This window comes from Sprattus sprattus (assembly GCF_963457725.1).
Source record: "Sprattus sprattus genome assembly, chromosome: 11".
NCBI lineage: Eukaryota > Metazoa > Chordata > Actinopteri > Clupeiformes > Clupeidae > Sprattus > Sprattus sprattus.
Window position 1 is genome coordinate 17,567,322 of NC_137909.1, and position 13,531 is coordinate 17,580,852.

Genomic DNA, 13,531 nt, shown 5'->3' on the forward strand with positions numbered 1-13,531 from the left:
TTGATGCACTGAGGAATGGTATCCATTTTTTTTTATTACAATAAACAGACTAAAGGATATGCTCGCACAAAAAAAACGAAAAACACTTTTTGACAGCAAACAAAAGCAACATAAATTCTGCCACGTCAGATCATATGAAAAGGTTGGAAACTTTACAGAGGAGCTGTCAGTGTAGCAGCTAGTACATATATGCTCACACAGAAATAAATGAAACCAATCACAAAGCCAATGCTAAAATGAGTTTTGTGCTGTCCACTTCGGGTGGACTAACGTGTTAAATAAGGCATTGCGGGACGCCATCCTTTAGACGGGCTTCGTCCTGGGACTCTCACACCATCTGTGGACTGGTGGCCTTGTCCGGCTGACTGTCAGCGAAAGGATCTGCCCTGCAAAAGGAAGACATTCAACCTATGGTCAGGACAAGAGACTTTCGACGAGAGAGGATATGAAGCTTGAGCCTCTACGTAAGTTAGAAAGAAAACTAGGTTAGGCCTGGTTACAGAAGCTAGGCTTCGCTACCTAATGGTAATGAGGTTAACTGGGCATGAACATTCAGATTTTGGATATATGTGTTGCATCAGAATACATTTACTAAAAAAGAAAACCCACTAAGCATGTCATAAACTGAAGACCCTGTTTTAGGATCTTTAAGAAAAAGCCCCCCTGCATCTTTTCCATTTGCTACATGTTTGTGATATGCATTGTATTACTGCCTTCCTTGTTTTGGAGAAATGGCCTAAATGAGAAGTTTTTGTCTGTTTACCGGAATGTGTAGCTCTCATCATCGTACTCCAGCTCATCCTCGTTATCATCGTTCAGCTGCCCGTAACGGAACTTCCGGTACACTGTCCCGTCCTGCCCCATGTACACAATATCTTCATCTTCATCTTCATCGTCATCATCATCCTCTCCGTGGCCTTTCGACCTATCATTAAGGTCCACAAGCTGCTCCTCCCGGAAGCGACCTCCTCCTCCTCCAGTGCTGTAGGACTCAGAAGAGAAGGACGTGGCACCCCCACCGCCACCATAGCGGTTGCTGTTGGACAGCTTCTCGTAGCCGCGACCAGGAACCAATTCGGGCTTTCTGGGGGCCTTGGCAAGGGAGCGGCGGATGAGGACGGCCACGGCACCCAGGCCCAGCACCAGCAGGATGCAGGTGATGATGAAGAGCGCCAGGTTGCCCCGCTCTTCCTCGTCGTCATCGCCATCCTCAGGCTCGTTACGGAAGGCGAAGTTGGTGCTGAGGATGCACTCGCCTGCGGGTGGAGAGCCAGAGGAGAAGGAGATGATTATGATGATGGAGACAATGATGGTAATGATTATGAAAATGTTACAGATTACTTTGAGGAGGACAGGATAACAATATTCAAGTGACAAATAAGTGGCTCCGTCTAGCAGACGCTTATCATTTTTATTATATTATATATTATCATTATTAAAAATGATTATATCCCAAGCAACTTATAATACAGTGCAGACATACAGTAAACTGGTCATGGGTGCTTCTTGGGTACTACTCTTGCAGAGGCAGATGTGATTACAGCATCTGTCTTGGTTCAAATGCGCCAATTAAAAGAAATGGGTGCTAAATCCACCACAAACAAACCTGGCCCCCCCTGTCCAACCCTCTGTCGTACCTTTGGTTTCAGTGCAGTTGCAACACTCCTGCTGCGTGGGGGTTTCCTCTCCTCCGGCCCCCGACTGCTCCCTAGTGCAGCAGGGCAGGCAGCGGGCCTCCACCGTCAGGATGGACTGACCTGAGCACAGCGTGCAGTTATGGGGGCCCGGCCCCCGACACTCAAGACAGGAGTCATGGCAACTCTCACACCTGTTAGTTGAGTGCTGCTGCTGGCACCAGAGAGGAAAGGTCAAGCACAGGTGGGATTAGGAACATGGTGTAATGATTACCATCATTCAAGCTATTAGTAATATAGTAATAATAATAGTAATTGCAGTAATATAGTGAAATTTATACATAAAAATATATATTTATACCTACGTTATTCATTTTATAATATAGTTTTAATAAATATTGCCATAGAGGTGCTATATAAAACCTTCAGAAGCAAACTTATGGCTGCTAACTTTAGTAATAAAAGAGGTATTGAGACAATATATCAGGTTTTACTGCATGTTTTACCATGACCACTGAATGAACACAGCAGATCTTTTTCACCAGTCCTTACCTCTACGACTGGAAACTCTCCCACGATGCACTGGGACACACATGCACCCACTACAAGGGAGTATCCTATATGACAGGAGTCACATGACTGAGCTCCTTTAACTGTTGAGCAATGATAAATAATATTAACATAAAAACATTCAGGTTCAACAGTTAGAAGGTTATTCCTGCCATGCGCTGAGCCATGTAATCTCAATTAAGTGTGGGTGGATTTGTGAATTAGAAAAATTTAGATAGAAGATTTAGATACTGAATTAAACAACTGACGAATACTACACTGACAACGTGATACGATACGATACAATACGATACAATGTGGCACAACACGACACGAGACAACAAGATATGCTACGCTACGCTATGCTATGATATGCTATGGTATATTAGGCCATGTCTTACTGAGGCAGGTTTTACAGGAGGGGTGGCAGGGTTCGCAGGTCTTGTGGTGAGTGTCCTGGTAGTGGTCCAGGGGACATTTGTGCAGACACTGGCCCTGCCTCCTCAGGTACACCTGGCCCTCTCGGCAGCTCAGGCAGCTGTCAGGCCCCGCTTCCAAACACTCTGCGCAGCTCACATCGCAGGGCTCACATGACCGCGTGGACATGTCACCATAGTGACTGGGAGGGGGTGGGGGAGAGAAGAGTAGAGAGAGCATGTGCATTAGAGGAATATCTTTACTGAAGCAAATCAATACGATGCAGGGCTAGCTGAAACTCTTCTTTTTGAGTCAGCACAACATAATGTGTGTGTGTTTGGAATGTGTTGATTCTCACTGGCGCACTAGTACATTATGTGTAGCCACTGTGCAATTATTTTCTGTGGTGTATACGCACGTTTCTACAAGAGCCAGCACCAAGTATAATCGAATAGGAATGGCTAAATAAGAATGGCAATTTTATTTTTGTCTTTTGTGGATGCAATCTTTTTGTAATACCTAACCATATGGTCTGTAGGTGCAACTGGTCTTTGCAACTGCCTCTACAGCCCTGTAGGCTACCTCTGTGATCTCATCTCTCCTTTCTTCTTCCGGTCTCCTGGTGTACTCTCCTCCTCTCCTCCTCTCCCCTCCTCCACTCCTTTCCTGCCCCTCCTCTCCTCCCTTCTGTGCTAATGGTGTATGAGTTACCTGGAGTGGCAGGTCTCCACACATTCCTTGCTGTCCCTGAAGAGCTCTGGTCTGCAGGCCAGGCACTCATGGCTGTGTCTCCCCACACAGGATAGGCAGGACGGGTGACATACTTCACAAGTCTGCTGGCTCTGGTCCCTGAAGGACCCCACAGGACAGGCGTCCACACAACTGCCGTCTGAGTCGAACATGAATGTAACACTTAAACCAAGAGGGACCAAGCTTCTTCATGATTAGGTTATTACTAACATGCCTTATTGTCATTAATTCAATGATTACATTTACAACGGGACTGTCATAGTATCAACCATTAACAGAGGTGTTATAAGTATTACTGTTATTAGTAACTTGATAATGTCCTCTTTTGAATCTGCCATTATAAGTTGACATGATATTGCTCTAAATAGGGGTTTGAGTGTTGAGTGTAAATAATGGAATGGGGTGGAACATGAGGGCATTCATAAGAACCGCCGTGATCACTGTATTATGGGATGGAACTCACTCAGCAGGTAGTGGTTGGGGTTGCAGCTCAGGCACTGGCTCCTGTCCGGACCCGAGCACTGCTGGCAGAACTTATGGCACTGGTGGCACTCGCCGTTCTGGTCGGCGTAGTGGCGGGCAGGGCAGGTGGCGAGGGTCGCACAGCGGGCGTGGGCGTCCAGTCTCAAGCCTTCCGCGCAGCTGGTACAGGAGGTGGCGTAAGGGGCGGAACAGCGGTGACAAGAGGGGTCGCAGTCTGGGTGCCACACCAGGCCAGGTGGGGAGAGGACAGATAGAGAGGGAGGAAGGAAGAGGTGAATGGAGTTAGAGGTGGTTTCCAATAGCAACACACTGAAAGGGAGTGAAGCTAATCATGGGAATGCTAATGTTATGTTTGCTTATTAATTTAGTTTAAAAAGTTTGGTTTCAGAAATGTATTTTTACTTTTGAGGGTGAGAAGAGCTGAGCAAGAACAGTCAATGAGGAGAACAGTAGTGGGGCAGACTGAGACTGAGCCTGAGACTGCAGACTGGATTTCAGCCCAAAGTCCTTTAATTCAGCTAAGGGCCATGATGTGTGCAGTATTTGCCAATGGAAATGATTTGTCAAGCTGCCATTAATAAAGAATCAAGACTGGAGTGCTATGAATAAAACATAGAAGCGCACAGCAAAATGAAGGCTCAAGATGAGAAATGAGTCTTTAGGCCCAATCATAAATATGAATGAGGTGTTTGAAAGAGTTATGAGGGGTTCAGTATTTCTAGTATTTGTCCAGTGTTAAACTAAAATACATAGTCTGTCTGTGAGTGTGTGTGGGATAAAAAATATATGTTTCACATTTAATTAAGTAGGTTAGTATAGGATTCCATAGTATAACATAAATTGAATTGGTAACTGAGTGTGGCCATGTATTCTGTCTGACCTGTTGGGTAAGGTTTGATGAGCTAAGAGAGTTAGTCAAGACTTGGGGTAAGGGGATCCTATGTCAATAGTCTTATCTATAGTGGAGGACAAGGTGGCCACAGTGTATTAGTCCGAGGGAGGGGTTTTAGGTATAAGAGCTCAGTTTGCCCAGAGACTGATGGGCATTGTTGTGGGACATTTCATGAACATGGATTGCTTGTAACAATGCTCCCGATATCGTTAATAAATCTGCAGTACCACTCCAGTTGTCTGTAAGTAATTTTGACCACATAAATGGTGTCAGAAGTGGGATACCTATCTCCGAGGAACAGCGAGGAAGACCGAAGGCTCAGGACCCGACACAGATGAAGGGAGATCTATTTCTGATCTTTGGGAGAAGGCCGTCGATAGCAACAAAGACATGCTCCAGCGGCACCCAGCCTGGCCAGAGGAATTCCTCCTGTGACCTGGATACGGTATCACCAGCTTGGTGGTCACAGACAACTGTGGTGAGTCCCTAATTTTACTTTAACAAATGCTAGTAAAATAGGGTTGTTGTGTGCACTGGTCATCCTACCAAGGGGTTTGGTAGACGAGGAAATCCTACCAAGGGGTTTGGTAGACGAGGAAATCCTACCAAGGGGTTTGGTAGACGAGGAAATCCTACCTAGATAGAGGTAGAAGCGGAAGCCTGCTTGGGATATTAGCAGACGGTAATCCTGCCTAAGAGAGGTGGAAGATATGCATATATTTCCTGCCAGTAGAGTGGTAGGAAATGTGGGGTATTTGTTAAGGAATTTGTCACACTTTGTTTGCTTTACTCTGATTTAGGCGTGAGGTAATTGGGAAAAAAAAAATATCACTGGGACACTGCAAATATGGGGAATAATAAGAGTAAAACTATTAACACACCTAGAGGAGTAGAGAGACCAGGATGTTTGAGGGACATGTATAAAAAAATATGGACCTGAATGTGTAGAAGAGAAATTTCCTTTAGAGGGAAAGAATGAAACGTAAGTGTAGGAAAGTAAAAAGAAGGTAGGGCTATGATGGAAAGTGGAAGTGTATGGGAAATGGGAGAAGGAAGCAATGGATAGAGAAGAGAAAAGAAAGCAAGCTAGAGAGCAGAGGGAAAGAAAGGTTTTTACAGAAGAGAGAGGGGAAATGGCTGCCCACAGGACTACAGACATGACAGCAGAAAATGTGCAGAAGAATGAACCAGAACCAACAGACCCACTCCCTACTCAGCCCAGACCTCCCAACAATGAGGGTACTTGGGCCTTGATATATCTACCCTCACCCCAGCCACTTTTACCCCAGCCACCTTTGCCTCAAGAGCTCATGGACTATGTTAAGAATCATCTTGTTACTTGGAGTACTGTACCTCCCAATGAACTGTTACAATATGCTGAAAATTATGAGAGGAGTAAAGACAAGAGTGACCAAAAGAAGCAAGATGTATTTCATGGTGAAGCACTCAGTGACTATCAACCAAGTGGGCAAAGTGCAGGAGGAAAGGGGGGAAGGGGAGGACAGGGAGTGAGAAGAGGATATGGCCGAGGGAACCAGGAGGCTAATCAGATGGGCACTAACATGGAATGCTGGGAGTGTGGAAGAATGGGACATAAAGCACGCAGTTGTAGAAACAATAAAAAGAAGCAAGACTGGGGTTCCCCAGCACAACAGCGCTCTCAACCTCCTGTCTGATCACAGCATGAAAATGCAGGCCTTGGGGCACTGGGACCTTTTGTTGACACTTCGGATTTACTGATTGGATTGTCTGGATGCTGCAGCCCAGCCGAAACTCTCTCTTTCTTAGAATGTACATATTTTTTCTTTTTTGATTGATACAGGGACAGGTATTAGTATGTTAGGAAAGAAGGATAGTGGAAAGTGTATGAAAAGTACCAGAATAGTGAAAGTTATGGGAGCATCAGGTCAGTGGATAGCAAAGTCAGTTTTTACTCCAATATTACTACAATAGGAACAATGCATTACAACACCAGTTCATCCTCAGCAGTGTTTGCCCTGAAAATTGACTGGGCCGAGACTTAATGTGTAAACTACAGCTTACTATTTCACTCACACATAATGGTATTGGTTTAGAGGGGTCCCTTTTGTTTGTATTATCAGATAACTTGCCCAACTTGGAGTGGAGTTTTAAAGTCACCAGTCTTGGTCCAGGGAGATAAGGAACTTCCAGAGTGTTTGCAATGGGTGACAAATTCTTTCTCAGATATCACAAATCCGGAAAAATGGTACCAAGTCAATAATATCGTTAAAGAATATTGACATAGCTGGCATTATTATGACCAAAAGCTACGCTGCAGCTGTAATAGACCTGAAACCTGGTCTGAGTTATTTTGTTTTTTTTCTCCCCATGTGCCTTTGGGAAAAAACTAAAGGGGATAGTGTGATTGTGGACTTTTGGTTAAAGCATGTGTACATGCTAATAATTGGGTGTCTATGCAACATACCCCTGATTTGTTTTATTCATCCTCTCTGGAGGCATATTTTTTTCAAAAATGGAGCTCCTTAACTGTACAAAGACATATCTTTGTAAAACCTGAACCTACCTATTTACAACAGCAAAAGACTTTAACTTTGTCTGCTGAGGAAAGAGCAACTCTGAGACATTTTGTGCTTGGATATTAACTTAGACAGAGAGGACACAGCCTCTCCAAGCATGTGCAAATAATTGTAAAACCTTGACTGACTAATTGACTTGGACTGACAACTCTGATAAAGTTTGTGTTGATTTAAGATAGGCGTTAGGATTATGACCAGCCATTTAATTTGTTTATGTGTGAGAAATTAGGTTACATGCAGGGGGTGTTATGTAAACAATATGGGGGGCAGCATAGACCTGTGGTATACTTATTTAAACAAATTAGAAGAATTGACTAGAAGAATGATTTCTTGTTTAAAAGCAGTTGCAGCGGCTGCCAGTGCAGTGTTAGGTAGTGCAGACATAGTAGTGTTGCATTCACTAACTGTGAATGTCCCACATAAAGTACATTCATTGCTTTTACAAGAAAAAAGAAAAACTGCACATCTCACACCGGCGCGTCTCTTAACTTATCAGCATGTGATATTAACCCTTTCTCATCTGACCCTTACACGTTGCACAAAACTTAATCCAGCTTCTCTGCTGCCGATAGCAGAGAATGGTGATTTACCTGACATTTCTGAAACACCTGTCTCTAACCCTGATTTAATCTTGTTTGTTAATGGATCATCTATGAAACTGGAGTCCGGAGAAGGGGGGGAACAGGTGCTCTGTAGGGAATCCTTTTGAAATGATAAACTCACCCCTCACAGGAAGTTTTTCTGCTCAAGCAGCTGAAATGATAACCTTGGTGTGAGCATGGAATTTGGCAAAAGGCAAATTTGTAATATGTGATGAAACTAGTTTATTGGATAAGACCATTGAGAAAAAAAGGGGATAAACTGCGGGCATGATAAAATATGAAGGTGCTATGATGGCCACATGGTAACTTCATACATGTTATTAGCCCTGTTGCTTTGTGCGCACTTTTGATTTTCAGTGCGCAAAAGGGGGGTATATGACAAAAATTTGAATATGGGGTTATGGTCACCCTATTTATGGGAGGTATGGGATTACAGTATGTATAATGCTATGTTTGTAGCAAACAAAATTTATTTTGCACCAGGATTCACTACAGTAGCAGCTATGTATTGCTACAATGAGAGTATAAGGAAGGGCATCACCCATCACCTGAAAAATCCATTTGAAAACATTATGATGGATTTCATCCAATTGAACAAATGCAGAAGATATGAATATTGTTTGGTCATAGTGGAGATGTTTTCAAAATGGCCTGAATGTTATCCAGTCAAGCATGCAAATGCCATATCAGTAGCTAAGGCTTAAATGAGAGATGTTGTGCCTAGATGGGGAGTTCCAAAGAAACTAACCTCAGATAATGGAGCACATTGTGTCAACAGAATCAGTAAAATGCTGTCTGAGAAATTGCAAATGGACTTCAGAACCCATTGTGCATAACATCCACAGAGTACAGGTGCTATGGAGATAACTAATTCAATGTTGAAAGCAAAACTGACTAAAATTACAGTGTCAATAGCGATGGATTGGGTGACTGCACTTCCTTTAGCTCTCTACCTCAGAGGCCGTTCATTCAAGATCAACAGGGCTTAGTCCTTTTGAAATTTTGACTGGACGTCCTCTGACGGCTCCAGGGTTTACTAATCCACCTAACTTAGAGGATGTAAATAAACAATGACTAGTTACATGCGAGGACTGATTGCTGCTCTGTCTTTTGTTTCTCAATAGGTGGCGTCGGTCCTTCCACAAAGTTTCCAAAGGAAATACCCAGTTGAGCCAGGAACCTGGGTTCTGATCAAAGATTTAAGGAAGGACGAATTGGGATCAAGAGCGGTGGCGAGGACCGTTTGAAGTACTGTTATCTACATCTACGACTGTGAGGAGGGCTGAAAGAGACACTTGGGTACATCTGTCACACTGCAGAGTGGTGAAAAATCTGGAACAATACATCAACTGAATTGGATTGGTAATAAGAAAGGATTGGCAAACAATCTACAGGAGGCTAAAGAATACAGACGTCAGGATAGATTCATAAGTATCACTAGCACCACATCAAAGTATTTTTCTCAGTTTAGCTAGATACCCGTTACAAGTTTGTTGTTTTTTGTTTCATTTTATTTGGACAGTTACCTGAGGAGGGTCTAAAACGACCCAAGTCAGCTCTGCTGTCGAAGACTAGATTAGGATTTATTTTTGAGTTTTTGAATAACTGAGAAAACACAAGATGTTTGGTTTTGGTTTTGTTGATGTGTGAAACGAATAAAGTCTGTGTTTTAGCCTTCCATGCCAAAACAACATGAACAGAAACTGGAGTCTATGAAACCCATTAACTTTAGGGATGTTTACGACCTGATAAGAGAGTGGGTCACGGTGTTATCTGAGACTAGATTTGTCTGGTGGAAGGTAGTTAGTGATTGGCGGATCCATCTTCTCCTTATTCTATGTGGTTAAACCAGTGGTATGATCAATGTATTTTGGAAAGCTGACAGAAATGATTACACGTTTCAAAGTAGTCCTGTGCCAACTGAAATATATGAAAATGTTTTTCCATTCAAAGAAGTCCCAAATAATGAGAGAGAGGAAATATGGTAGTAACAGAAGTGTACAATGAGTCTGACCCTATTTTGAAAAAACCTGGTTAAATGATAGATAGGCAATTGGAATTTCATGTTGTTATTTTATTTTCCATGAGTAATGGTTATTTCTTTTATTTTCTATGTATAATATGGAGTTACATTTCAATAATTAGATAACTTGGAGGAAGTAATTTGTAACCATGTTTTGCTATTATGTGTGTTTAAGGCTAGTAATCAAATGTAATGATGATACATATAGTTTCTCTATGTGTGGTACTATAGTACCACAAGGGGGGAATGTGGGATAAAAAATATATGTTTCACATTTAATTAAGTAGGTTAGTATAGGATTCCATAGTATAACATAAATTGAATTGGTAACTGAGTGTGGCCATGTATTCTGTCTGACCTGTTGGGTAAGGTTTGATGAGCTAAGAGAGTTAGTCAAGACTTGGGGTAAGGGGATCCTATGTCAATAGTCTTATCTATAGTGGAGGACAAGGTGGCCACAGTGTATTAGTCCGAGGGAGGGGTTTTAGGTATAAGAGCTCAGTTTGCCCAGAGACTGATGGGCATTGTTGTGGGACATTTCATGAACATGGATTGCTTGTAACAATGCTCCCGATATCGTTAATAAATCTGCAGTACCACTCCAGTTGTCTGTAAGTAATTTTGACCACATGTGTATATGTGTGTTGGAGGATGTGTGTGTTTAAGAATTGCTGTGGGTTTGCAAGTGAATATACAATAAAGTGTGTGTGTGTTTGTGTGTGTATGTATGTATGTGTGTATGTATGCGTGTGTGTGTAATGTGTGTGTGTGTGTGTGTGTGTGTGTGTGTGTGTGTGTGTGTGTGTGTGTGTGTGTGTGTGCCAGCGCTGCCAGTCCACACGCAGGAAGCAGCTCTACCTGCAGAACGGCCAGTGTGTTCAACAGTGCACCAGGTCAGGTAGGAACGCCGTGTGTGTGGTATATGAGTGTGTGTGTGTGTGTGTGTGTGGTATGTGTGTGTGTGTGTGTGAGTGTGACTGTTTCAAAGAATAACTATCCTTCTTCATTTCTGCAGAATTTTGTTTTGCATACAATATGTGTGGTGGGAGGCCTTTACATGAATCTGTGTGTTTCTGCGTATTTGGGAAAGTGTGTGTGTGTTTGTGTGTGTGTGTGTGTGTGTGTGTGTGTGTTTGTGTGTGTGTTTGTGTGTATGTGTGTGTGTATGTGTGTTTACTCACTCATGCACTCTCCTGTGTGGGCATCCTTGTATGTGCGTTCGGGACATGGGACCACACACTTCCCGTTCTGCAGGCTGGCATCAGGGTCTGCACACGCGTCACACTCCTCTGCGCCTGGTCCGTCACACAGCTCACAGTCCCCATGGCAACGCCCACACACCCTGCCCTCGGTGTCACCATAGAAACCACCAGGGCACTCCGCTACACAGTGGCTCTCATGGAGGAGGTGGGACTCCTCGCACTCTTTAGAGACACAATGAAGGATTTAATGTTTGGGCCCCACTTCTCCATCCACTACTTCTAACAGTGTACTTAAGCAAAGTAGTACATAACAGTGTACTTAAGCAAAGTAATACATAATAGTGTGTATCTGTCTTTAATTATACTAATATACTAATAAACTATACTAATAAGTATACATCGTTATTGGTTACAAACCCTTACCCTGGGGTTAGGCAACCTGTAGACATGATCATCTGAGGTGATTATTCCACTTAAAACAAAATAACTCCTCAACATAAACTGGGGGTAGTCTTAAGTACATGCTGATATAAACACTACAATGTACTTCCTTCCTCTTCTCCTCTGCTTGATAACTCTAATCTGTTTCTCTTTCTCTCTCTCTCTCTCTCTCTCTCTCTCTGTCTCTCTTTCTGCTTCCTTTACCATTAAGAGGAGCAACTCGTGACCTGTTGAGCCAGTTCTTCCAAAGAAGAGGTTGATTCTTATCTTCATTTTTTTTGTTCTCTGTCAGTGAACCAGTCTCTCCCTCCCTCTCAGTGTCAGTACACAGCTGTTTTTCACTCCCTTCCTCATTCTCTCTCTCTCTCTCTCTCTCTCCCTCTCTCTCTATCATTCTCTCTCTCTATCTCTCTCTCTCTTCCTGGGCCCTGATTTCATTGACCGGCAACTGGCAACAAGCAAAGCAACGACAAAGTCCGCCATACATGAACTTAAGTTAATTTGTTAACTTGGCAAAATCATTTTGCTAATTTAATAGTGTGAGCAAGATCCTAAGCGCAAACATGTATGGGTCAGGGCAATGCTCCCACAAGCCACGCAATAGCTTTAGTTCACACGCCATGGACTCCATGACCATGCTTTGCTCGTTACCTGTCAATGAAATCAGTGCCCAGGAAGAAGAAATTAGAGCCCCTCTCTCCATATCAAACTCTCTCTTCCAGTCTCACTCTCCCCTCTTTACTTTTTCCTTCTCTCCCTCTCTCTGCCTCTACCTCCCCTCTCTTATCCTATCCCGAATCCCCTCTTCCTCCCTCTCTTTCCTGCAGTAATGTAAAGAACTGAATACTGGTTCAATAAACCAACTTCTTTCTCTCTCTCTTCTCCCTGTCTCTCACCTGCACACAGGCCGGTGCCGGTGCAGCGGCGGCAGCCGGTGGGGCAGTGTTGGCACTCCCCGTCGCGGAGGGTGTGTTCTGGGGGGCAGGTGTCCAGGCACTGGTGCTTGTGGAGGACCAACGGCTCCTGGCAGCGCAGGCAGTGTGTGGCGTTACGCTCGCACGTCAGGCAGCCCTCCACGCAGCTCTCACACACCTGGCCCAGCGGGAAGCCACTGAGGAGACACACACAGAATACACTTTGAAATAGGCTTACGTACACACACACACACACTCAAAGTCACACACAGTCACACCTGCACACGAGCACACACGCACACACACACACACACACACACACACACACACACACACACACACACACACACACACACACACACACACACACTTTTCCAAATACGCAGAAACACACAGATTCATGTAAAGGCCTCCTCCACCACACATATTGTATGCAAAACAAAATTCTGCAGAAATGAAGAAGGATAGTTATTCTTTGAAACAGTCACACTCACACACACACACACACACATACCACACACACACACACACACACACACTCATATACCACACGGCGTTCCTCCCTGACCTGGTGCACTGCTGAACACACTGGCCGTTCTGCAGGTAGAGCTGCTTCCTGCGTGTGGACTGGCAGCGCTGGCACTGCTGCAGGCTGGCACACTGGGCACACCCCGCCGAACACACCTCACACACTCCGCTCGTACGACTCCCAAAGCGACCCACCGGGCAGCGCAACACACACGTCTGATCAGTGGTCAGGTATCGACCTGGTGGAGGAGGAGATGGGATAGAGGGAGAGACAGGGAGAAAGAGAGAGTGGTGAGAGTACGATTTAGGCTTAAGTTTAGTAGAGGTTTAATTGAGAGAGAGAGAATGGAGAAAGAGGGAGACAGAGAGAGAGAGAGAGAGAGAGAGAGAGAGATAGTAAAATGAATTGAGAGAGAGGGCAAGATAAAAAAGCTAAAGAGAAGGTGAGCAAGCATAGATGTGAGAGAAAAGTGAAAGTGAGACAAAGAGGCTGATATAATCGTGTAGATCCATGAATGTATGAATGACAGGGTGAATG

The 13,531-nt window shown here is 43.9% G+C and overlaps 1 protein-coding gene across 1 annotated transcript in view; it reads right to left on the reverse strand.

Annotated features, from left to right (window-relative positions):
- Window positions 1–266: 266 nt before the first annotated feature.
- The window catches only part of pcsk5a (proprotein convertase subtilisin/kexin type 5a), a 29,901-nt gene continuing 16,636 nt past the window's right edge, over window positions 267–13,531 (reverse strand). The window contains exons 29-38 of the mRNA XM_080847993.1: window positions 13,034–13,232; window positions 12,448–12,662; window positions 11,090–11,332; window positions 3,814–4,047; window positions 3,312–3,489; window positions 2,585–2,802; window positions 2,187–2,287; window positions 1,638–1,845; window positions 764–1,256; window positions 267–386 (exon numbers count right to left, since the gene is read on the reverse strand). Of these exons, the coding sequence (XP_080704119.1) occupies window positions 329–386; window positions 764–1,256; window positions 1,638–1,845; window positions 2,187–2,287; window positions 2,585–2,802; window positions 3,312–3,489; window positions 3,814–4,047; window positions 11,090–11,332; window positions 12,448–12,662; window positions 13,034–13,232 (2,147 nt within the window). The 3' untranslated portion in view covers window positions 267–328. The remainder of the gene's footprint in view (window positions 387–763; window positions 1,257–1,637; window positions 1,846–2,186; window positions 2,288–2,584; window positions 2,803–3,311; window positions 3,490–3,813; window positions 4,048–11,089; window positions 11,333–12,447; window positions 12,663–13,033; window positions 13,233–13,531) is intronic.